The sequence below is a fragment of the Alosa sapidissima genome, chromosome 12 (genome assembly GCF_018492685.1).
Source record: "Alosa sapidissima isolate fAloSap1 chromosome 12, fAloSap1.pri, whole genome shotgun sequence".
NCBI classification, from domain to species: domain Eukaryota; kingdom Metazoa; phylum Chordata; class Actinopteri; order Clupeiformes; family Clupeidae; genus Alosa; species Alosa sapidissima.
This window is the reverse complement of record NC_055968.1, coordinates 18,002,884-18,029,244: the sequence shown is the minus strand read 5'-3', so window position 1 is coordinate 18,029,244 and position 26,361 is coordinate 18,002,884. Positions and strand designations below refer to the sequence as shown.

Sequence of the window (26,361 nt, the reverse complement as noted above, 5' to 3'; positions counted from 1 at the left end):
ACTGGAGTAGTTCGACCAATAGAGTCACAGAACTTTTTCCAATGATCTTTTTAACTTGTCTTATTGTTTTCCTAACTATTGCCTGAGATCTTTTATATTGAACTACATTCTGAAAATTATGTGTTCTTTTTAACTCTTTAAACGCTCTATTTCTACCTTTAATTGCTTCCTTACATTCTGTAGACCACCATGGCACTATTTTAGTTAACGTCTTAGGCTTAGTTTTTGGGATTGATACTCCTGCTGCAACAATTATTCCACTGCCAATTTCATTACACAATTTCTCAATATCCTGATTTTTATCAATAGATAGTAACAATTCTTCACTTACTTCTCTATACTTACCCCAATCTGCTTTTCCTAAAATCCATCTCTCTTCTCTTATGTCATGTTCATTTCTTAATTCCACTCCTATCTGAATTCTAATAGGATAATGATCACTTCCTACTGTGCTTTCCCTCACTACCTCCCAGTCACATCTATCTGCAATGGTTTTTGTGACAATAGTTAGATCTATTGCTGACTCTGTACCCCTTGCCACATCTATTCTAGTCCCAGATCCATCATTCAAACATACTAACTCTTTCTCTTCCATAAATTCTTCGACTACATTTCCATTCCCATCATCCCTCTCTCCCCATAATGTACTATGTGCATTAAAATCCCCACACCAGATAATTCTCCCTGTCAAATCCTTCCAAATATCCTCCAGTTGCCTTATCTCCACTTGTCTATATGGGTTATAAAAGTTTAGAATTGTCACATTATCTTCATTTGTCCATACTTCTGTAGCAATGTATTCCAAGTCATTCCCCCTCTTTACCTCTCTATACTGAAGTCCCCTTTGTATAAAAATTGCAACTCCTCCTCCTTTACCTATTTCCCTATCCCTTCTTATAGAGTCATACCCCTTTATTACAAAATACAACCTAGGCACTAGCCAGGTTTCTTGTATAAAAACAATATTAGGTTTCTCTTGTAAATTTAACATATTTTTTGAATTCTTGGCCGTTTGCAATTAAACTCCTAGCATTCCACTGAAGTATAATTAAAACCATTATACAGGCCCACTCCATGACTGTTGTGTTTCATCATTAAGAATATCTCTTACTCTTTCCCAAGGCATTCCCTTTGCATCCAGGTATTTTTCAGCTGACTTTACAATTATTTTAATTCTTTCAGTTCTACTAGTGGTCTGCGCTGAGCAATTGATTATCTCAGCCATGAAGAGCACAAAATCACCTTTACTCACAATCAACGTATCTTCTTTTAGTTGATCACACTTTACACATTCCTTTACATCTTTAGTCCCATCCTTTATTGTTTCTACCGGTACACCTACACCTCTTGGGACTTTCTTAGTTGCCTCTGCATAGGAAACCCCTTGGACTACTTTAATTCGCTGTACCTCCTGCATTCTTTTGTTAGCCTCACAACCTCCATATGCTGCACTATGTTCTCCTCCACAGTTGCAACATTTTAGTTTTGCCCCTTCTTCACACTTTCCATATTCATGTTCACCACTACATTTGCTACATCTTTGTTTGCCCTTGCATATCGCCGCTACATGCCCATATCTTTGACATTTAAAACACCGCAGTGGTGGAGGAATGTAAACCTTGACATCATAGCTCATGTAACCAATCAAGACTTTTCCTGGGAGTTTAGCTTCGTCAAAAGTTAACAGTACTGATAGACTGTCACATATAACTCCATTCCTTCTTGTTTTAAGTCGCTTTGCTTCCCTTACTTTAACATTTTGTATTCCTTCTTTCACTGAATCCACTGACTCACTTAGAGGAATCCCAGAGATCACACCCCTAACAAAGTTTTTGTCATATGCCATTGAACACTTCACTCGCTGTCCATTTAGTTTATTTGTCTTTATTGCTTTCTGTTGTTGTTCATCACTTTTACATATTACCAGTAAAGAACCATTCCTCAATTGTTTAGCGCTCCTTACCTCCCCAATGTCTTTATGCAGACTTTTGGTTAGTTGGATTGGACTCCACTCGTTAAAAGTAGTCCCCTCTTGTAACAATTTGATAAACACCTTGAACTCATCTTCACTCCTTTTCACCGTTTTTATTTCTTTATCAATGTCACTATAATCTGATTCGTCTCTATCTTTAGTTTTCCTATTGATTACTTTCCACTCATCCAAACTCCCGCGTCCAACATCCATCTCCCCATCCTCACTTCCTGATCCGTCATTTCATGACCTCTGACCATTCACAGTCCAGTTGTTGCCAACCGCCTGTAGCTCACGATCAACAGACAAACGTCTACGCTCCTTTCCTCCAGATGCCGCCATTCCTTCCAGAGCTCTATAAGTGTCTGTCGTTCCTGTTGGAATTTGTAGCAGAGTTTGGCTGTTCCTCACCCAGTTTCAAGCCTCTAACACAGCTGTTTCTGTTTCCGTTAATGACATGTGAAATTGACGATCATTAGCACCTGTTTGGTATAATTGGTTGATCATACACCTGACTATAATCCTACAAAATCCCTGACTTTGAGCAAGTGTACCTGTAAGAACTGACGGTGGTTTAAAGGCAAAGACTACACCAAATATTGATTTGATTTAGATTTTTCTTTTGTTTACTCACTTTGCATTTTGTAAATTGATAAAAATAAACAATTATAATTCATATTTTTGAAAGCATTCTTACTTTACCGCATTTTTTTTCTCACCTGCCTAAAACTTTTGCACGGCCCTGTATATGATCATGAATATAGAACAGTACTTACTTCATGTAACTTACTTTGCAGTAACATTGAATTTGTCAGTATTCTTCTCAACATTGATAATCGGCTTTGGATTGGAGACTTCATTATGTTAATGTTTCACTTTCTTTCATTTGGGATACCTCATACATTGAGGGACATTGTACCCTGATTATGCATGCTATATTGACATATTTGGTACTGGATTTGGATTCTTTCCAACAAGCCGTGTTTCTACAAAGGTACAGCAACATCCTGACTACAAGCATGTCAAGTTTCAAAGCTCTCAGAGCTTGAGTTATTAATCTACATCAGTTTATATGTCTTAACTCCCATATGGTCAGGCTATATTTTAGTTGTATAATGGGATGTATAACAATATCTAGCAATTTAACAATCTTTGCAGTAAAATATTTCAATCCAAGAATCCATTTCATATTGGAGACCTTAGAGATGAGGAAAAACATTGTTATGTTTAGTTCTCCCTCCATTAGGGGTATTTCAAACTAAAGACCTTTTTGACAGTTTGTCACTAACTTTTAGTGTGAGCCTGACACCTGGTCACAGGGATGAGATGTTCTGTTCACAGAATAAATATGTGCTTCATCAACTACGAACCCTGAAGAACTTATGTCCCTTGTCACAATAAAATACACCACATGTAGGTAAAGATCAAATTTAAAATTGTTTTATTATTCATTTTCAGATCTTACAAAAATATGACAAAATAAATTAAAAGAAATAAATTGTCCCATTTCCTAACATCTTTTTCTTTGAAAAAGAAATGAAATGAAAACATAAGAAGCTTTACAGTGGTGTTGTTGGAAGAGCACGTCAAGAGGCTGAGGCGTTCAGTCAGAGCACTGGCTGGGAGGAATTTCTCAGATGTGTCAGTCTTGCTCTCCCACTCACCCTTCCTTTTCCCAGGCAAACCTCTAGGGGAACAGTTCACACTGTGCCACTATAGACCAATTTTAATTTACAGCATGAGAAGAGAAAGAAAAGGAACCGAAGCGTTGAGTGATCATGGTTGATTCACACAGTGTATCCGTACGGCTCTAGAGGCAAACATGTTCCACCAGATCACATCTGGTTAATCGAAAGAAAAAACACAAGAACCAAACGTAACTGTCTGAATAAGGTTCTTACTAAGTATAAATACGGCTTCATTGGTTCAAGGGAATCCTTTCTAAAAGATCTGTTGGTTCTTGCACTGATTCTAAATATCATTTCTGAATGTGTTTTGTGATATTATTCAACTGTGAAGGCCTTTTTGTTTACTAAACTGTCCCAATGGAATCAGTCTAAGATGTAATGAAAAAAGATACACAGGTATTTAATCACCTGTTTGTTTGTCCGTGTCCTCCACAATGCAATTCATTCTGCAGTTACAAGCTGACAAGTGAACTCATGTCATCCATGACAGTTTGTAGTCATTTTAAATATGTAAATAAGAAACACGAACAAAAGAAGCTATTATGTGATTCATTGTGGCTACCCACCTCGAATTCCAAATGAAATTCAAGCGACTTCCCTTATTGCATTACACAACACTGCCTTGCTAATCAATTTACTACTACACACTGTATTTCACAGGAGAAACACTAACCACTCTATACTTCATGGTTGGGACATTTTCTATTTTAAGAGGCCTGTTACAAGTACACTCTTAGATATCAGTGGGGAGAATGATATTCATGAAATTAATCAAAACATATGGCTACATAACATGGGGGTGAATATCTTCAACCTTGTTTGGCGGGCCGGAGATAAGTTTTAGCTTTTAAACAAACATGGTCACATCGTATGGAGAGAACAAATATATTATTTAAACAACAAAAATGCAGTTTGTGTTTTGCTGTCCTATCCTGTACACTTCTCTCTCCAAAGTAGGGGGTTGCAGGTGGAAGTCAAAGGACGGACATGAGGGTCAACCAATCAGAGCAGAATGACAGAAAACCACAACCTCATGCCTCAAAGTGAGATATGAATCTGCAGAGTGCAAAGAAAATAAAGAAATACAATCATTAAAGAAAACAATGTCATCAGTCTCCAGTTCACCATATTATTGCAAAATTCATTGATGAATGGCATATATGGAGGTGCATAGATAATGTTTAACCTCTCTTTCTCTCTCTCTCTCTCTCTCTCTCTCTCTCTCTCTGAGGGGCACATTCTAATTACTCAGCAGAGCTCACATGAACAAAAATGGTAGAATTGACTAATGATTCATTGCTATTATTGGGAGTGCTGCCTGAGCTCAGTGCTGAAATCCCCACTAAAGCATTTTTCCTCCAGACAGCCGAGCCGAGGGTTAACCAAGGACAGGTGATTCTGGGTTTGGGCGCCACTCTCTGGCAAATGGCTGGAACTGAATTTTCTTTATTTACAAGGACATAAACCAACGCAACATGTATTTAAAATGTACTTTGACAAACAAGTATGGCTCTCTATGCAGGCTATATCTAAAACCCTTCCTCCATTCTCAAACTGATACAACTTTGGCAAATCAGAAGTACTGGTGAAGAAATTAAGAACATACATATATGATAACAAATCATGATCATGGCTAAAAACCAGCACCAAAAGGAATGAATGGTTAAGTTGACCGTAATGTTGGGTCTACGTAGCAGTAAAAAAATCCAGCTTTTGCATATGCTATGAGGCAGGCTGGTGTACTCTCTTTCTGCTAGTAGCTCTTTCACCTTTGCAGGGCAGCAGAATAATAGTGCAAATGTCATCTCCAGTGTCTGTCCATGAGCTGCAAATGGGAATGAATCTTCTCCAGTCCAGGGTTTTTTTTATGCAGATAAAAAATAAAGGATTAAAAATGGGAATGCCCTCCTCTCCACGCTACATATCGGATCTAATCCTCACTATGACTTCTGGTCCTTTCCACTTTCCATCTTTGTCTCTAAAGCTTTTGCCCCTACATCTTTGTCTAACCTGACCCTCTCCTTCAGAATATGTGGTTTCCAAATTCCAACTTCAACTCCCTGTTACCTTTGACAGGAAGCTTCAACTTCCCCCAGTGAGTCTCTTCTTGTTCAAAATTCAGAGACACTGTCAAAACACCTTATAGACTGACCACTGTATCACAAAACTCCACACTAGGATATTGCAAAGGTTATGGTGATATCCGCTCTCAACAACAACTGTAGCCTTTCAGGACACCGTCTGAAGGAGATCTGAGTGCATGGATGTCTCTCTGCCTTTTTTATTTATATTGCTCGGTTAAACCCAAGGGATAAATAAGTAAACAAAATGGACTTGCCCCAAGTCACTCATAGTTTGAGATTTGTTCTTCTGATATCTGACTCTGGGATTACTGAATATATGTGAACTACAAAAAAAGTATTTCCACTGTGGTGTGTTTCTGAGATGTGACTAAACTAAAATTGAGAAAACCCCCGTTACTAAAATCCAACTGCTCTTTGGGAAAAGGCTCCCAAATGTATAAGAAACACAGCTCATGCATTCCTACATGTATTGCAGAAAAGGGTTGGCAGAGCAGTGTGTGTGTGTGTATGTGTGTGTGTGTGTGTGTGTGTGTGTCTGTGTGTGTGGTCTGAGTATGTTTGGGAGGGGGTGTCACACGTTTAAAAACCTGCCTCTCACCCAGACATTTTTCCTGTGCGTCTTTCTTTCGCCCTTAACCTCCTTTAACAGCTTGCAGGGCTAAGTTTACATTAGAAGAGCTTTACAAAAAGCACTGACAGACAGAAAACCTTCAGTTAGCTCCCCCTCCCACACCCTCCTCCTTCCTCATCTTCTCGCTGATAGTCTATTTATTTTTCCCTTTTTTTGTTTTCCTAAAAATAGGATCCGATCTTAGGGTCTGGACGACTCATGGTCCGTGGAGTGTCCGTTCTCCCCGTTCTCCCCGGCGGGTGACGGGATCTCGTCCGGAACCCCGTTCAGGTCCGCCTTGCTGGCCTGCTTCTCGGAGCCCTGCGACGACGACGACGACAACTCCCCGGGCCTGGGCAACGGAGCGCCGTTCACGCAGGCTCCCCCCTCGGACTTACCGAAGTTAAAGAGTTTGCTGGGGTTGAAGGACTTGCTGGGGGACTGCGAGCGCTCCTGGCCCGAGGAGGACACTACGGTGCCAGAGCTGCCGCTGGTGTTGAAGGAGGACCCCGTGGAGGAGGAGGCCGCGGCGGCCGCCGCTGCTGCTGCAGCCGCAGCTGCCGCCGCTGCCTCCTTCTTATTCTCGGGCGACTTGAGGAACTTGAAGCTGAGAAAGCCGGGCAGTTTGGGCTCGTTGCCCGTGGGCGACTGGGGCGAGCGCGCCGTGCCCGACGAGAACTTGCTCTGCAGTGGGATGATCTGCTTGAGCTTCATCACGTTGTTGTTGGCCAGCAGCGAGCTGGGCCGCTTGGGCTTGTCCCCGCCCGAGCTGCCCCCTCCGCCGGACCGGCCCTTGCCACCGTGGCTCTTGTCGTGGTGGTGGTCGCCGCCGGACGGGTCGGAGCGGCCCTCTTCCCGCTCGCGTTCGCGCCGCGCCTGGTGCTCGGCCTGCCGCTGCCGCTCCTCCTCCTCGCGCTTCCGCCGCTGCTGCTGCTGGAAGTGCTGCTGTGCCTGCCGCTCGTGCCTCTGTGGGGAACACACACACACACACACACACATGCAACCACACAAACACCCACAAAAACATGTAAAGCAGTACATGTGTCTTCATGTCATGTGTGTTGGGGAAGTTTCATAATAGAAATCGGTTAGGACAAATACTCATAATGCTGATGCCAATAAAGATACAGATTTTGTCATGACAAAAATAGTAGTATAAAAAATAGTGTAAAGTATAAAAAGACATATTACAAATACCATAGGCATTCCCTTTCAAATTACCCTTATAGTCAAGCTTGCTTTAAATACCTCATATAAATAAATGTATGTATGGAAAAGCTCTAAGGCCCTCGTGTAGCATAGAAATGGTACGTGAATCAGTTACTGATTAACCCCAAAAACTAAGTTGCACTAAGCTACCACACAAACAGTATTTTCTGCAGCGTAAAATGTGAAGCGTGGGAATGATCTGTGCTATAATATCTGCTATATATGACAGCGGTTCTCCTAATAGCCCTGCAGTACAGCTCTGAGATGGGCAGATGAGCCAGGCCTGCTGAAAGATGCATCGGGGGGACAGTGTTACCTTAAAGGCTTCCCTCCGCTGGAACTCCAGTTTGGCCATCTCTTCCCCCACCCAGCTGGGGATGTCTGGGATGGCAACATGAATGATGTATTTGAGGAGAATGGCAAAGTGCTGTCAACATGGAGGGGGAAGAGGAGGAGGAGGAGGGAGGGGAGAGAGAAGAGAGAGGGTGATGCCAGAGGAGGAAGGTAGAGGAAGAATATAATGGTGTTTGTGAGGTGGAAACAGCAATGGAGTGGCAGCAAGAAGATAGAAAGAAAAGAGAAAGTGAGCATGAGAAAATGATAAATTAAGAAAGAAAGAGACAAAAAATAGAAGAAGGTTAAGCCAGTCCTGCACAACACACCAATAGGTCTTAATATAGAAACACTGTGCAGGCTGTGCAGGTTTCAAACTTCAGTATCTCTGCCAGCGACCATCTGGGTGATTGTGGATTGAGGGCTTTTTGAGGTGCTCATGATACTGATGCCATGCGTGGCAGGTAGGATAGCATCGCAGGGGCAGAAAGCAGCTTGCGTGACGATTAATCAGCCCTGGGCTTTTCAGCGCTGACAGAAATAAACAACCCCCGAAAGGCTTGGATCATTGTGACTGCCCCAGTTATGCAAACTCAGGGATACAATAACAAATGAGAGTACGATGAAATGATAGAGGACAGCACCACTCACACGCAATGGTGCATACAAAGGGCAAAGGATTGTTCTGGTTCATTGAAAGTTAATACTGAAAACAAAACTATGTTGAACTATCCTTTCAACCTTTTTCCCTTTTCCCTGGATACTGTCTGAGTCCTCTCAAGGAAGTCATCAAGTTAGCAGGGTAATTCTTGCATTATTGTGTTTGTGATTGTGTGAAATTGATTAACACTGTTTATCAGTACTGTCCCAAAGCAAATGCACTATGCAAAGAAGGCCATCTTCAAAACAATGTGAAAACCAAGACTTCTCTCAATAGGGAAACATTTCCCATAAAATACAAGTAAAGAGACATGCTGGGAAACACTTAATATGACACATTTCATAAACATTGCTTCAAGTTGAAATGCTACTGATCAACTAATGCAATATATACTGTAGCCTATACGCACACCAAGCTCTGGACAACCTCCAGTTTTGTTTTTGAGGAGTGCAGACTTTTCAAAGTCAGAGTAATCAAATTCTGGCACCACTTTAAGTCTGTTTGATGAAAGCAATTTCATTATGCAGATTGTGGCTCTGTCCTTGACTTGAATGGTGCATTGGAAACTTTTTGCCTCTGTATTGGGCATGAAATAAAAGTGGTTCTGTGTTGGGTCAGCTCGACTTCATTTGAATTAATTGAAGTAAATGGAAAGTACATAAAAACCTGCCATTCAATTATATGAGAAATGGAATGGTGGCTAGCAGAGAGAGCAGTATGCAGAGCAGCATACATGGTCATTCTTAGGGTGTCCAAATGTTTTGAGATCAGTTGGCAGATCTGCAAGAGTTGAGTAACATTTTGACCACTTGGAGAATGCTACAGCCTCCCATTTGGCAACTGTGTGACGAGTGCTTTAAAGTAGGAGCTAACCAATTATCTGCCTCTCCGTGTCAAAGATAATCATTATGATATCAGCCATAAAAAATGTGTTGGTCTACCCCTACTTTGAAGCATGAATTATCCTTAAGAAATTTCACATCAGGAACCTAACCCAAGCTTGTACAGTCTAATGTCTCTAAAAGGTAGTTTTGTGTTAATGTGTATTTGTGTGTGTATGCACACATCACTTTGACAGTTTGAGGGCGTGGGGTTTGCACCAGAAAATGACGAGACAGGTAGTGGGCATGAATGAAAGAGTGTGTCTGTGTCAGTACCTCCAGGATGACGATGGAGATGATGGCCATCTCAGGGCTGAGCCATGGGAAGAGACGCTGCAGCTGACCACACTGGCCGATCAGGTAACAGTTCACTATGATGGCAATCAGCCCCATGAATTCCATCACCGTCTGAGCAGACAAACACATATTACACTTTGTGCGTACTATGGTAGTGTAAATGATCAACAGTAATTTCCCGCATTATGTATTAACCTCCGGACTGTTTTATGCAAGTTAAAAAAAACAAACCATATCAATACCGCCCCCATGTACTAACCTCATAGCTGAAGACATTTTGCTAAATCAATGTATAAACCTCGGCTAATAGTTGGGAAATTATGGTACAATTTCCTTGTTCTTCACACTAACTTAATTAAGTGTAAACATACAGTTCTCCACAGTGGCCTAGTTATGAATATGTTTCATATATCTACTTTACATCTAGCAGTCTTATGAATATGGTAAATCATTCTAATCAAACATTTATTCATCAGTCCCCAAACCAGCAGCTTACTACATATTCTTAATACTAATCTCTATTCAAAAATCATTTGTGCCCTCTGCCGTGATAATTCTGAACAGAGACAATAAAATATTTCTTAAGCCCATGAACACTGTTGCTGCAAAAGCATAGTTTTTCACTGTGTTGTCAGATTGCCAAAATAAACATTTCCATTCTATGTAAATTTAATGGACAATAACGTCTTATTATCTTGTCTTTATCTTATCTAGATTGTTCTGTATGATCAAGGCTCTGACCTGCCACTGGCCGATGCTCTCCACACGCTGGCCGAACGGCCTTTGCAGGCCGGTGCAGAGCTTGAAGGCATCGCTGCGGATCTCGATGACGTTGTTGATGAGGGCACACATGGCGGCAAGGGGGAAGGCAGAGGAGAAGAGAACCACATAGCCAAACTGGATGAACATTTCCTGGTAGTCCTGGAAGGTGTCCTACACAAGAATGATTACAGTATACAGTCAAAATTAACCAACCAAGTTGTGCTTTTATTCAAAGCAACTTACATAGGTCACTACAAAGGCAAGTCTCCTCAGAGCAACTCAGGGTTAAGTGCCTTGCTCAAGCAGCTGGAAATTGAACCCATAAGCTTTCTAACTACTGCATGCTAGCCCAGCTCCCTAGCCACTACACTACCATCTCCCAAACAAGTGATCACTTCTAACAAACACATCTATCACTTTCTTAGTGATCACTTCTAACAAAGACACCTAAACCACATTCAGAAACTGGACACAAACTTCTTCAAGTGCCCTTACATCTGTTGTTTGACAGTCCGCCAGAGGATGCATTTTTAAATGTAGAACAAATATTGACTCTAGATACTGTTCTATGGCCTCTCACAACCAAACTGTCAAGGACTTCAGGCTCCACTGCCATAGCAGACTGGATCAAATGACAGAAATACTGCTTGTATGATGTGACGGTCAAACCAGCGTGCTGACAGGTGCTTGGCAATGAGTGGACATACAGTTTGAGGGGCAACAGAAACTCAGTGGGTGGTGAACAGTGGAGATGTCCTCAAAGACACACACAGCCCAAGGGCAAGTTGCACCAGCAAGAAGTTTGTATGGGTGCAGCAAGAACAGGATAGAAATAAAGTATACTTCAAGGCTGACACAGAATCTCTCTGACTTTTGAACCACTTTGAGAAAGAGCTTCTGGTTACAAATAGTTGGATGGGGAATACTGCACAGAGTACACAGTAGTCATCAGTCAGAAAACATTAATAGCTTTGTTTGGAGACAAAGTCTTAAAATCAAGGGATTTTTTCCTCAGTTGTAATATGTAAACTTCATTGATTGGAATGTCATTTCTTCCCTAATGTAGAACACCACCGGGGCAGCCAAGAGTTCTTGATTTTCCAGTCTACTTCCTGTGGCAGGTGACAAATATTCCTGCTGTCTGCGCTTCCCTGGCGCGCTGGCACAGCGGCACAGTGGTGATTTCTAAAGACTAGCAGGTTGCAGGTGAGGTGCTTCTGTGCTGCTCTGCACTGGCAGCTGCTCCCCAGCAGAGCGGAGTCAATGAACCAAGCCGAAAGTGTCTCATGAAGAGGTCGGTGCTTGCCGTGCATATTTCAATGTGTGCCGTGCATTGCTGAAACACTCCTGGCCTGCCGCAGTGCTTTAATGGACAGACTTAAACCCAAAATAGACACTTGAATGCCTCTCAGCCAAAAAACACTATTTATTTTTAGCTTCAAGCTATTCAGTATAATCCAAGTGATGGAGGCAACTAGCAAATGACACAACTTAAGCTAAACAAACAACAAACAAATTACCGGTAATATAATATATCTGTATGTAATAATAGAAGTGATTTCCTTGATCTTGTCAGCACCAATTTTCCACATAATATTTACTGCGTAAAGATAAGAGGATGAATGTATCTACCTCATACTTCTGCATGCAGCTCTCGATCTCAGCCTGTGTGAGGGTGTTGGACTCCCGCTCTTCTGGAGGCTCGATCCAGGAGTCCCGTTTGGTCTTGCTGTTGGCCCGCTCCAGGCTGTGGCCCCTCCGCCGTTGACGTGAGGACGTAGCGGCACCCTCATGACTGCCCGAGAGCGTTGCAGCTGGCACGATGGGTTCCGAGCCTAACTCCTTCCCATCCGAGCCGCTGTTCTCTTCGTCGTCGTCGTCATCGCACATCTCGAAGACGGACGACGGGTCCATGCCCTTCTCCACCATTGTGGGGCTGCCCTCGTCCAGGAAGTTGTCCTCCTGCGGCGAGGAGAGGGAGGCCGACGCCCCCTTCCGTTGCTGCACCTTCTCCATGAAGCTCACCTTCCGCAGCTTCAGGCCGCAGTCCATCAGGCTCTCGTTCTCCTCCTCGTTCTCCTCCCCTCCTCCTCCTCCTCCTCCGCCACCACCTCCTCCTCCTCCTCCTCCGCCCACCCTCCCGCTCTCCTCCTCCTCCGTGGCCTCCTCGTCATCATCCGTCACCCCGCAGCCGCCGTTCAAACACTTCTTCTCCCGGCGTTCGGCCCGCGTCCGGCCCACGCCGCTCAACCGCGAGCCCCGCAGGCCCGGGCCCGGCACGGCGGGGTCAGAGGGCGAGAGCTGGGCCTTGCCGGCGGCCAGGCGCACATACCGGGTCAGCGCCGTCATGAGCAGGTCCCAGACGGCCCGGAGCGTGAGGTCGCCCAGCTTGTGGCGCTCGTACAGGTAAGGCTGCAGCACCTCCTTCACGTTCTGCAGGAACTGCCGGATGATGAGCAGCGTGGCCAGCATCTGTGAGAAGAGACGGAAGAGGTAGAGCAAGAGAAAGAAGAGAATAAAAGAAGAGAAGGAGTAAGAAAGTGGAGAAACTCTCAGACACTACGACAGGATTTTACATTACAGGGATGTGTTTGCTTTTCTTGTTCCACAAACTTTCCTTAGGGTATGTTGAGAGTCTCCTGTCTTTACTTAAGACTGCTATATATTCTTGCTCTGTATTTCCTCCAACCCTTCTTTCTTCAGTAGAAAAACACATCATGAATTTTACGTATTACATTTTGGCTGAGGGGCAATAAAATAGTATTTCAACATTTGGCCCTTAGCGCTCCCTCCACTGAGAACTTTTCCCGAGAGGTGTTTCCCGTTCACACCCACCGGATAAACGCTGTTTTCAGCACCATCCAAACATCTGACTGAAAGTGGAAGTGCTATGCTCACTTTAAAGTGTGTGACTATTAGCAGTAACTACTGCCAAGTCATCTTTCAGTGTGGCACAAACAATTTAATTGGATGGAGGCATCTGCCTTCTCCACTTGCAAAAAAATATCACACTTTACTTAACTGAATGACAATGTGAAACGGTAGTCAAACAATTCAGGGAAGTTCAGTAAATAAGTGCAGAGGATAAAAGGAAGACTTCAAAAGATGAAGTGGCAAAGGACAACTACATCATCCACATGATGGACAGACGGACTTTGAGTGTGTGTGTATGTGTGTGTGTGTGTGTGTGTGTGCATGGGGCAGGGGAGGGGGGGGGGGGGGCAAATATCTGTTTCACCAACTTGAATTGGTTGCATGGTCAGAGAAAGAGAAACATGAGAGAGGAAGACAGCATGCAAGTTGAGGAGGGAGGGAGATGCTAGTGATGTGAATTGCGCAGCTCAGCAGTTGGTGTGTCAAAGAAGTGAACTGAAATCAATTCAATTACACAAATCAGCTGTCGATAAGCGCTGAGTGAGAATGCTCATCTGTGGAATTCAAACAGATCAGTTCTTATTTACATTAAGTCATGAGCACCAGGCCGTGAACAGGTTTTGATCCCCATTAACATCTAATATTTGTTTGAATTCAGAGAAATTTCGAATTCATGCCAAGAGGAAAAACAAAGCCATATGGTGGCACTTGACCAATGATTAGCGACAATTTCCCCTCCAGTCCAACAGAAATCGAACTGCCCTTCATCCAGATAAGATAGTGTCTTACCTCCTTCAGACGCTCCATGTCTTTGAGGTAGAATCCAATATAAAAAAGGCTGAGATAAGAATTTACAAACTGAAACTGCAGGAGAGAGAGAGAGAGAGGACAGAAGACAAAAAAGCAACACTTTTATAACCAGGGCACATCTGTTTGTTATCTGAATTGCATGCTTTAATGGTCTAATATGGCTCCTTTCCCAAACACAGATGCAGCCATTAAGAAAGAAAAACAAGCTTCTCACTTACAAGAACCATTTTGATGATGAGATTTTTCTCATAGGCACTCTGGAGTCTGTAATTTTCTGCAAAGGAAATAAAAGAAAATATATTATAAAATTCAGCTCATTTTTCAGAAAGCCTCATCGCTCCAGACATGATACAAATATGATAAACAATTGCACTGAAACGGTGCTTTTCTTTTGCTTTCAAAATGGATACAAGGAAAAAACACAGCAGATAATTCATCTAACCAGAAAGCCAGTCTAAAATGTAGGCGTTTGCATTCATAGCAATATGAGGCTTCACATCCAGGGTGTGTCCTGTTTCCATGACATAAAATTGATTTATAGATCACTTTGCCCAATGTACATGAGCCACATGACATGATCCATGATTGTTGGGAAGGGATTATACAATGTAACTTACATAGTAACAAAGTAGTAACTTACACTCATCATTATGCCAAGAGATGCTAGAGAACAGTGCAATATCTTTTATATCCAATGTCAATTTCTATTTAAAATAAATTAAACTAGGAATACATTTTTACTTAAATAAATGCATACTGTAGTATATTAAAGGGGATTTTCCTTCATGCATCCATGTGATAGTATGACTTACCCATGTCATTGAGCCAACAGGCAATCTTCTTGTATACCTCGTCACACGCAGTCACAGTGATGGCCAACATAATTTTAGGAATAAACCTGGCTATACGTGGTAGCTCTTTGATGCCCATCACAAATTCCTGTAAATGGAAAATGAAATCGAAATGAATTATTTTCACAACATAAAACAATGTGTGTGTGTGTGTGGGGGGGGGGGGGGGGTATTTAGAATCCTTAGCACAAACAAATTAGAGGAGTAACAATAGATAATAGATGTCAAAAGGTTAAATGGGGATATATCAATGTAGTGAAGACCCCCCGACCCCACCCCACACCCACCCACCCAGCACCCAAACAACTCCTCCCACTTCCACCCTCGCCTGCCGACCAGTGGGTTTTATGAAACTGACCTGCAACTCAAAGCATATCAGCATGGCCAGGAAGACGAAGCAAAGGCATAAGATACAGATTGGAAGGCTGACCAGCCACCTGAACAGCCGCCTCCTCCACGGGGGGTAGTAGAACTCCTCACAGCCCGTCACAGGGCTACAGCGCTTCACGCCCTGAGAGACACACATCATAGAGAGTTAGGAAGAGAGAGATGAAGGGAGACAGAGAGAGAGAGAGAGAAAGTAAGGAGGGAGAGTGAGATGGAGGGAGACAGAGAGAGAGAGAGATAGATGGAGGAAGACAGAGAGAGAGTTAGAAAGAGATAGGGAAGGCAGCAGAGGACATCAGGGGAAGTGACAGGATACACATAATAAAGGATAAAGAACAGCGGAGACGGCCCCACCCGTGGCGCAACTGGCTGGGGCACCTGCACCGTACGCCGGTGACCCGGGCTCGATTCCCGCCCCGTGATCCTTTCCGGATCCCACCCCGACTCTCTCTCCCACTCACTTCCTGTCATTCTCTACTATCCTGTCAATTAAAGGCATAAAAGGCCAAAAAAATATACTTAAAAAAAAAAAAAAAGAACAGCGGAGACAAAAGGAGAGATGATCCTAATGCTTCATCACTTCTTCACACACTGTATCCTCCTCACTGGTCCTCACCCGGAACTGCGGCCGGGGCTCCTCCAGTGACTCCGAGGGGGCGTCCAGCGTGCCCCACTTGTAGGCCAGCTCGGCCCCCCTGCGCTTCCAGCGCTCCAAGAACAGCGTGGCCCACACCACGTTGAAGAGGGCAAACACCACGCAGCAGATGTCCCGGCTCGTCTGGTTCAGTCATCAAAAAAAAAAGAGCACAGCGAGACATGCATGCATTAAAAGCCCAAATCATCATGTCACTTAATCAACTCAAGTGACTACCACACATTACATTTTTTGCATTGTACATTCAGTTTACTCATTATACACACCGAAATATGCATTTGAATAAAATAATCTAATATTGTAAATATAAATCTACTTAAGTACACAAGCCTAAATAGACCTATGTTGCATAATAATAATGTATAACAATAGTTTTTGATGGCAGCCGTTATTGCACAGCGAGAGCAGCCACCCTCTGCACATGCTAAGTACTTGCATTCATTCACAGGCTCATTCTAGTGCCCAATCCTTGGGTCCTGGGAGCTGATCCGCCTGCATTAGCCTTTGTTTACCTGATCTGATTCAGTGAGCATCCACAGGACGAAGCCGATCACAGCCGGGTACAGCATGGAGGTGGTGTAGAAGCCCAGCCAGGCAAAGTACATGGCTATCTTCACACCAAAGTAATCGCAGATGTCATCTGGATAGTGAGCAGATGGATGAAATTAAATGAAATTAGATTAGATGGAGGGGCAAAGAGGTGGATGGAATAAAATGGACGTTTTTAATAAAGAGCTAAAAGGCTTTTTTTGGTCAGAGGTGGCATTAGGTTCATTGAATTCTGTGCGGACATAAATTATTCAAACAGATATGTAACTCATTCCGTTTTATTGGCTTAGTCAGCTGTATTATAAAAAGACTGTGCCTGCTATGTCTGATGAACAAATATGGAAGTAATGAACAAAGTTCAAGTCATGAAGTCATAATGCACAACACCAACACATACTTGCTGTTCATTAATGCAAAACATGTAATGCACATCTGCCATAACACTTGTGCAAGTCCACTGACCTAACGGCTGTTTCTCACACACAGCCTGGACCCATGACTTCATTAGCTGTCCCAGAATCCTCTGCTCATGAAGGGGGAACTCCTGCTGGATTACTCCTCTTGCTTTCAGCTCAGGGACTACAAAATAGGGGCACATAAGGATATATGACATGCATATTGACACATGGATATTAACACACACCAGAACACTCTCAAACACACACACACATGCACATATGCACACACACACATACACTCTTTTTTATCTTTCTCCCTCTCTCTTTCTCTCTCACACACATGAAGCAGAAACAGAACCATGCAAAACAATACAGAGGCTGATGTTCCAATACTCAATTAAACATTAATAACATATCTGTGACAACAAAGGAGGCTTACTGATGGGCTGCCCTTCCAGAAAGTGGATATTGTGGAGGACCTCGCCTTGTTTAGCTCTAAGATTGTCCAGCCAGTATTTGATGATACTCTGCCGTTCCTATGTGAAACAAAGGTGGCAAAGAGGAAAATAATAAATATTTGTCTCCTCTATTCGAACCTAGCAATGAAGAACAAGTTGAATTGATTTCTTTGATCAGTTAGATCCATTTATTGTTAATTTGCTCACCTATGTGTTGTGTTCATTAGTAATCACATTAAGTCCAGAAACACATGGGGTGCTATCTAAAACACATGGTCACTGGCGAATAGCTTAAATAAATTTAGGGGTTTGTCCAGTCCACAATGGTGGTGGTTTTGTTATCAAACGTCAGGAGCCTAGCACAAAAAGGTTGGTCTTATGTTTCTTAATCAGTCATGGATGTGTTTTGGGCGTAACATCCTTTAAACCAATGAAAATGTCATCTATTGTTCCCTTTAACAGCAAGCATCGCAACTTTAAACAGCGCATCGGTATTTTGATAGTCAGCTGCGCATTTGAAGGAATCTGCTTGCACGCGAGACCGTATGGAACAGGTATTCCACTAAACCATGCTTTACTAAAACCCAGTAGAGTATAGCCTACACAGATCTGCACTCGTCCTGGGCCAGACCACACCTTATGTCGTTAATTGCCACACCCCTGGGTGCATCGTGTAATAAAAGAGCAGTGCATGGCAAAAATTGATTGTAAGATAGGAATAAACTTTGCGTCGTGATAAGAATACGCTATGCGCTGCGTTTTTGATCGTCAAATTAGAGCCCATGGGGTCAGGTTAGTCAGCCATATTTGTTTGTGTATACCTTGAGTAGTCCTTAATTCACTCACTTGTGATGTGAAGAAGCACAGTTCACTCTCGATGTTCTCATAGATGTAGTCTTCCTCGCAGGAGAAGCTGCGAGTCCCTCCCCCAAACTCGGGCTTCACTGCTTTCCGTAAACCCATCTCCTCTGCACCTCGTAATAGACTACAGACACATTAACACAGAGGGGTAAACATTCAGTTTCATAACATTTTATTTATATAGCTGCATGGCATATACAGTAAATGTTTTCTATGTTGAATATGTCATAACACATGAAAATGTCAGTAGATCACATCTTGAATTTTTTTTTGATGCCTGTAGAAAAGACAGGTGTATCACCTATCACTATATTGTACATCACAGGATATTGTGTTAGTAGTAAGTGGCAGGTAATAGAGGGGGAACAGCTATAACAAGAAAAAGTGTATTACACTGAAAAAAGCTCAAAGAGGGCTTCAGAACACAGTTTCCGCACATTGGAGAATCTGTGATGAGTCACTATGACACTGCAGGAAATACCGTGCAAGAGTTGCTCTGCAAACATACAAGATCAGCTCATAATGCAGACTCTCAAACCTCTTCAAAGGAACCATTTCTCCTCTTTGTGCGCTGACACACTTGATAACACTGCCGAGCATCGGCATTGGCAATGGACAGTGACACTTCATGACCGTAACCGCACATCACATCGGCACATCTACCATGGGCTATTCATTAAATGAGGATGCGTGAGCTTTGCATGTGGAAAACTGAGGCCTTCCCCTCAGCATTGAGGCAGCTACAGGAGCATGCAAATGGTTATGATGAGGAAGCACTGGAGTCTGAGGCCAGTGGTTTGCCTGTCTGTCTGCCTAGCTGTCTGCCTGCCAGCCGGCCTGCCTGCCAGTCTGTTTGTGTGTGTGTGTGTGTGTGTGTGTCTGCGTGCCTGAGCAGGGCCTGTAGCGGCTGCAGGGGAGGCTGACCAGATGTGTGAGAGAGAAACGCAGCCTGCGTTCTGGGCTGCCCATCGCTCAGCCATCTGCTTATGTCGAGCATAAAAAACAGCAGAGCCACAACGTAGCTCAGCAGACAGTACCATAGAACAATTTCTGTGTCTGTGTGAGAATCTGTGTGTGTGTGTGTATGTGTGTTGTGTGTATGTGTGTTGTGTGTGTGTATGAGAGAGAGAGAGAGAGCCTGTATGTGCCTGTTTATGTGTCTAGGGTTGTGTGTGTGTGTGTGTGTAAGAGAGAGAGAGAGCTAGAGTCCTGAGCCTGACATGTGTTATCCTGCTCTTGCCCTCTCTCCATCATCACATCAGTATAATACTGACTGGCAGAGGCAGCATTAGTCAGATCAATACAGGAAATTAAGCTTAGCTTCCTGGACACTAGATTACACAATCCACTGGGGCCTGCACCACCGGAGCTCCACCCTGCAAGGCTTGGCAGGTGCATACTGTAAATCAGATGGCACACATCACTCTCCATGCATGCCTGAGTGCGGCATTTCAGCATAATATTTCAGCACATAACTAGTCCTAGGGTTCCAAGTCCTCCTGTGATAGAAACCACTGTGTGTGTGTGTGTGTGTGTGTGTGTGTGTGTGTGTGTGTGTGTGTGTGTGTGTGTGTGTGTGTGTGTGTGTGTGTGTGTGTGTGTGTGTGCGATAATTCAAAGGCTAACCTGACCCAGTAACTAAACCCCATTAGTGTAAAGCAACACCAGCACCTCCTTCCACACACTCCAGAACTCAACAAATCAAGTTGTGATTTATTTATTAGATTATTGAGGTATGGTTCTCCCAGGAGTTGATTCTTGCCTCCTAGCAGAGGCTCTGATATGGTCTGATGAAGCGCTTACTTTTCGTAGGTTGCCGTGACAAAGAAGGCGTAGACGCGGGTGTGTTTGTGGTTTCGGATCTGGATGATGAGCTCTGGGATGCCCAGGCGTATGTGGTTAAGCAGCCAGAGTAATGTGTGGTCATCAGTGGCATCTGTCAGACACATAGAGAAGGAAAGAGAGAGAGAAGGAGAGAGAGAGAGAGAATATATGAAGAGATGAGACAGTGACATGATAGAAACAGAGAGAGAGAAAGAGAGAGAGAGAGAGAGAGAGAGAGACAGTGGGAGAGGGCAATTGAGACATGAAATCCTCGTTCAGACACCATGAATATTGATGCTGGTTTGCAATCACACAGTAAACAGTAAACAGAGCAGAAATGAAGCTGTTGTATTCCACACAAGCAAAAAATTATGGTATGTTTAAAAGAGCGCTCCTGACACTCTTACTAAATCCATTTGTAAACATGAACAAAAACAGAATTGTCAATGTATGAGGCAGTAAGTGTGTGCGAGAATATCTTGTTTCAGTGCAGCTCTATGTGAATCCATGTATGTATACACTGAACATGCGTGCACGGTTTGTGGCTCTGTATGTCTCAGGTTTCAGGGTAAATATCAGGATGTGAGTGCGTCAGCAGTTTTAGTGTGTGTGTGTGTGTGTGTGTTTGTGTGTGTGTGTGTGTGTGTGCGTGCGTGCGTGCGTGTGTGTGTGTGTGTGTGCATGTGTGTGCATGTGTGTGCGTGTGCATGGGTCTGTGAGTTGAGACGAGGCCCTTGGCAGTATCGGCTAGTACGGCACCTGCGAAAGTCATGAGGACATCACAGTTCTCTGTGGGCACCGTCTTCATCCAGGACTTATGGGACATGATGTGCCGCCCTGCCTGCAGGAGTCTCTTTCCAAACAGTTTGTCTGAGAGAGAGAGAGAGAGAGAGAGAGAGAGAGAGAGTGAGAGAGAGAGAGAACGCAAGATATGAATAGAAAGTGTGTGTGTGGGAGGGAGGGGTTGAGTTGAGTGGAGAGTCAAGTGAGATAGACTCAGTCACCTTGGCATGGTTCAGCAAAGAAATTGACATAGAACACTCGTCACCACGGTCACTCTCGCTTAGACACAACACACATACACACACACACACACATCTTCACATGCCATGCCTCTTGTTCAACCTGCCAAATTTAACAGTCATTCGTTGCAGTGCAACCGGAGAGGCCCCAGTATGCAGTCAGCCCCTGGGTGCCTCCCTCTGGCAATACTCCATGTCAATATTATGGTAGGGATCCACTGTGACCACTCACCCTTCCAGCTCCTTGGAAGCATACAGACTGTCCGTTTGTATTGGGCAGCCAGTTCTAATGGTTAATAACCTATGCATGAAATAAAGGATACCAGAAGACTGCTGATTGTCTAAAATAACAAAAACAAATGTGAGTATTCTGGGCACAGGGAGAAAACAGTATGGAAGAAAGTGATGATTCTACTAACAATTCTGAGACCCTTGTGTCAAAGCAGTTGTCAAATACAACAAAGAACAACACTGCCTTCAGGCAATGGCGTTAACAGAGTTGTTTGCCAAGTTCAAGTTAGGGGAAGGGAAAAGCAAATCCAAGAGACAATGCATCTCCAGTGATCAAGTCACTGGCAAATACCTAGCCTTTGCTTGACCAGCTACAATCCTGTGGTTATATACATTCACCGATGACAATGAATCTGAAATAAATAAAACCTGCATACCATAAATGATGTAGTCTAAAAAACAAAATCTACTATTGTAAAGGTACTAGCCTGGAAGCCAGCACGAATTTAACCCTGCCCACAAAATTTGAGCTTGGGAAATTCGGTCTGGACTTGCTCCATTGACAAGCCCGTATGAAAACTTCAGAATTGTGCGGACCAATCAAATTGTCTGGGCAGGCTTTATACAATGATGGAGAGATGAGCAACGGTTCCTATTCATTCACGTGACCTGAGCGTGCTTCGGTTGAATTTGTTAACAACAAAATGCTTGTCACTAGAGAAGCTACACATTTTTATCGCGATCATGTCTGTTATACAAGATATTGGCGCCGCAATAACTTATAAGGGATTTGTCGAGAAGAAGGATGTTCTGACTGTTCTTTGCAGGATTCACGGTAGGCTATTTCGTTGCTCTGAATGGTTAGGTCTATCCAATTGTGTGCAGAGACGTTTTTTCACCTGTATCGGTTGGAAAACATGCCCCATAATCACGTCCAAATGCTTCGGTTCCAGACTCCAATTCTGAATAGAATGGCTACGTAAGAGTATGGCTACGTCAAGCTATAAAGGTACAATAACATATCTTACAATGAACCTGGTGGCTCAACCACTCAAACCTAGGCTTACTTTACCTATAAAACCATTCCATAATCACATTTCTTATCAACCATTCAACCACTACTAACCAGTAGCCTATAGCTTTTTGGTATGTGCTTCCATAGACCAAGTGTACTTCATCCAATGCATTTTGTGGGCAACCGTGTCCTACTGGTTAGCGCTTTGGACGTGTAACCGGAGGGTTGCCGGTTCGAACCCCGACCAGTAGGAGCGGCTAAAGTGCCCTTGAGCAAGGCACCTAACCCCTCACTGCTCCCCGAGTGTGTTGTAGCAGGCAGCCACTGCGCCAGGATTAGTGTGTGCTTCACCTCACTGTGTGTTCACTATGTGCTGATTGTGTTTCACTAATTCACGTATTGGGATAAATGCAGAGACCAAATTTCCCTCACAGGATCAAAAGAGTATATATACTTATACTTACTTACTTATATACACACACACACATGAATGGTGAAAGAGAAGAGAGAGAGAATGTGGCGAAGCTGGCTCCAAAACAGTTGGGCTGTTCCACGAGGCGTGGGTCCTTAGAGATGATCATCCATGGCTCAGAAAGTGCGAACTTTCCAGAAACGTTCGCCATGGATACTCTGCCTCTCAGAGAAGGCAGATAATCTACCATCTTGGATACATGAAAATGTGGGCAAACCAATAGCGTAGTTGGTTTAAGTCAACATCAGGCTCACTAATGGTCCTCCAGTCCTTGTAAAATGTGTGTGTGTGTGTGTGTGTGTGTGTGTGTGTGTGTGTGTGTGTGTGTGTGTGTGTGTGTGTGTGTGCACGCGCGTGTACATCTGTGTTTCAATGTTCTCACATGCCCTACCAGTGAAGAATCTTTTGCTTGGTTGGTCATATAATGATACGCAAATATAGACGGCCGACACACACTCACATTCACACACATCTGTGACATTTACATTCACATTTCAGTGATCTGATTGGGCAAGGAGGCCCCACAGCACCCCCTATCACAGCTCATCACAGCATGAGACCCACCAAGGTCAGAGGCAGTGCCTCCATAACACATAACACAGTCATCCAACCAGCCAGTGCAGTTCTCTCTCCATTCAAACCACCGCATCCTTTTAGGACAGAATTTGTTTGTTTATTTCCTAGAACAAAACCTCTGTTGTCATGATGTTTATTAATCTATGCGTGGATTTGCATTTGTACACGCATAGATCATGTTTGTTAGCAGCTCATGTACATTTCCTCTGTTCAGATATCAGGTTTGAAAAAAGGTTTGCTTGGACGCTTCGTTGACTTGTCCATGGCGTCCAGTTACAGACATACATACCCATCACATATTACCATTGTTATTAATACATTCCACTTGAATTATTCAATCATAAATACATGGTGATGCTCCAAAAGCAATACACCTAACCAATTTGTTTACTGTATGCTTGAGGGATGTATATTTAATTAAAAAGCAGGACTAGTTCTTCTAACAAAGGCACGTCAGACCCTGGGGACACCTCATTCACTCTGCAACCAGATGTCACCTGTTTGTCCAAACAAAGAGACAGCGACAGGTGTACCCAGTCACCATGCCAACACAGCTCCTGGTTCAACAGGATGCTGTTTCCAGAGAATCAAACCAGTCGGTGGAGTGTGTGCACCTGACCGGAGCTCAGCTGTGGACACATGGGGGGCCCGGAGAAGCCCTCTGTGCTCCAATAGCCACAGCAGTGGAGCGGAGAGAGGACGCACACCCACAGGCCAAACACACACAACACAAGGGAGATGTCTGGGCGACCGCTCAACACAGGAAATATCCAACTCATGTTGACTTTGCATGCACATATCATCACACAGTATTTTTATATTTTGCATGTACATATCATCACCCAATGTTTTTATATTTTGCATCACATGTGCATAATCAATATTAATAACACAATCAATCAATATTCAGGTCTTGGCATGTTTAAAGATTCTATATGCAAGGATTTTTGTTTAAATTAGAAAACAATTACCTAAAATATCATGTGAATGTGACAAAATGATGACACCTATGTACTGTCTTGCCGAGATATCTGGCAATTCTGAAGAGAAAGAGTAGGTTCACCATCTCATAGGGACAACAGCCAACCGCCGACCAGCACAAGGCAAGAATAGAAGAACTGTTATGGGGAATGCACAGTCTATTACATCTTCCAATGGGATCTGAACTGTTGACCACAGCACAACTGAAAGACATATGGTTATAGAGCATTTCTGTGCATGTGACCCATAGCTTCGAGCTACAAACACCTGACACAACAACGCTCCCGGTCTAGTAAACTCACTCACTCACTGTCTGCATCGGCTTACAATGCACCCACTCTCCAGAGAGACAGCAAGCACTGTTTGAAAATCATTCTTCACAGGAAAAGCTTGGCAGTTCTTTCATTTAGCCTACTGTAGTGTAGGCATATGCACTAAAAGGTGTCAGCAGGTTCTTGAGCATGTATTTATGGTTACACGTATAAAGATATGCAGACTGAGCAAACCACTGTGCTTAAAGTCATCATTCAGTAGTATTGTAAGTGAAATGATTGACAGGAGTCGTAAGCATTTTAGTAAAAAAAAAGTTCACCTGTTGACCCAAATTACCGCTCGTTCACAACATCCATTTTAGGGCCTGTGTAATCTTATTTTGCTTGACCTCATTTTTTTGCCACATTCATTTCAGTGAGCAAAATGCTGATCAAAGAGCCCGGCCTGACACAATCCACATGCAGAGCCACTCTGATACTAAAGACTGTCAGACTGGAGATAATTTCTCAAAGCTTTCTTACTGGATAACACATTCGCTTTGTGAAACAGATGCCCACACACTGTGATTGAGAGTGATTTTTTAAAAACCCGCAGTTTTGCTTTTTCGCTCCAAGTCACTTTTGTGTGTGTGTGTGTGTGTGTGTGTGTGTGTGTGTGTCTGTGTGTGTGTGCGTGTGTGTGTGTGTGTGTGTGTGTGTCTGTGTGTGTGTGCGTGTGTGTGTGTGTGTGTGTGTGTGTGTTTTCTTTTGTGCCTAGCTGTTCCAGCCTTTCAAAGTTACCATTCTCTCTTCACTTCTCATCACGATGGCTACAGCTGAAAACTCTCCCTTCCAGGGACAGTTCAGGCCCCCATCACACTGCCCGGCCCCGCAACTCCGTGCACAGCGCCTCCTTGGGCCAGCGGGTACACAGACCTGTTCACGGATCTGAAAAACCACTCTCACTGGCGTTGGCAAGCACTGCTCTCTCTCCCCCTGATTTACCCCACCCCCTTCTCTCTTTTTCACCTCTACTCACTCCTGCTTTCATTCTCGTCCACTCTTGCTCACTCTCTCTCTCTATGTTCTATTTATCTCTCACTCTCTTTCACACACACACACACACACACACACACACACACACACACACACACACACACACACACACAAACACACACACACACAAACACACACATACAGTACACACAGCATTTCTCTCTCTCTCTCTCTCTCTCTCTCTCTCTCTCTCTCTCTCTCTCCGTCTCTGTTTCTTTCACTGTGCCAGTGTCCACCACAAACAGTCTTTGTTAGCCTCAGCACACAGAGAAAGACATTTAGGGCTTCTCTGTTTTCAACCGGGCAGTCTCCCTCGCTGTTGCTTTTTCGCTCTTTCTCCTACAGTAGATAGCTCTTTTGGCTACCTGCATATATCATTGTGTGTTTTGGCCACTGCAGTCCACAACCAACCTGGGAAACTGAACAGCGAGGGAACATATAGATTCAGGGTTTTATGTCAATGGGCCTCCTCGTCCTCCTCGTCGTCCTCCTCCTCCTCATCTCTCTCTCTCTCTCTCCTCTCTGTGCTGCCTGGGCGCTCTGGAATGCCTGCACAGCACTTTCCGAGAACAGAGGGCAGAGGGAGCCTGCTG

At 43.7% G+C, this 26,361-nt stretch overlaps 2 protein-coding genes across 4 annotated transcripts in view; both read right to left on the bottom strand.

Annotated features, from left to right (window-relative positions):
• Positions 1-717: 717 nt before the first annotated feature.
• Positions 718-6,488, bottom strand: LOC121677948. The gene is made up of 3 exons (XM_042057102.1): positions 6,478-6,488; positions 1,243-2,327; positions 718-731 (listed from the first exon to the last, which is right to left on the bottom strand). The coding sequence occupies exons 2-3, from the start codon at positions 2,183-2,185 to the stop codon at positions 718-720; spliced, it is 957 nt and encodes a 318-aa protein (XP_041913036.1). The 5' UTR covers positions 2,186-2,327; positions 6,478-6,488.
• ano8b (anoctamin 8b) overlaps positions 3,397-26,361 on the bottom strand; it is a 28,460-nt gene continuing 5,495 nt past the window's right edge. For 2 of the 3 annotated variants that reach the window (XM_042057104.1, XM_042057103.1), the window contains exons 3-18: positions 20,924-21,034; positions 20,144-20,276; positions 18,326-18,464; positions 17,461-17,557; positions 17,086-17,202; positions 16,587-16,714; positions 16,036-16,197; positions 15,391-15,543; positions 14,994-15,120; positions 14,400-14,455; positions 14,161-14,235; positions 12,130-12,969; positions 10,477-10,668; positions 9,715-9,846; positions 7,880-7,990; positions 3,397-7,320 (exon numbers count right to left, since the gene is read on the bottom strand). In XM_042057104.1, the coding sequence (XP_041913038.1) occupies positions 6,556-7,320; positions 7,880-7,990; positions 9,715-9,846; positions 10,477-10,668; positions 12,130-12,969; positions 14,161-14,235; positions 14,400-14,455; positions 14,994-15,120; positions 15,391-15,543; positions 16,036-16,197; positions 16,587-16,714; positions 17,086-17,202; positions 17,461-17,557; positions 18,326-18,464; positions 20,144-20,276; positions 20,924-21,034 (3,338 nt within the window). In that variant the 3' untranslated portion in view covers positions 3,397-6,555. The remainder of the gene's footprint in view (positions 7,321-7,879; positions 7,991-9,714; positions 9,847-10,476; positions 10,669-12,129; positions 12,970-14,160; positions 14,236-14,399; positions 14,456-14,993; positions 15,121-15,390; positions 15,544-16,035; positions 16,198-16,586; positions 16,715-17,085; positions 17,203-17,460; positions 17,558-18,325; positions 18,465-20,143; positions 20,277-20,923; positions 21,035-26,361) is intronic. The other variant, XR_006021114.1, reaches the window with a different exon arrangement.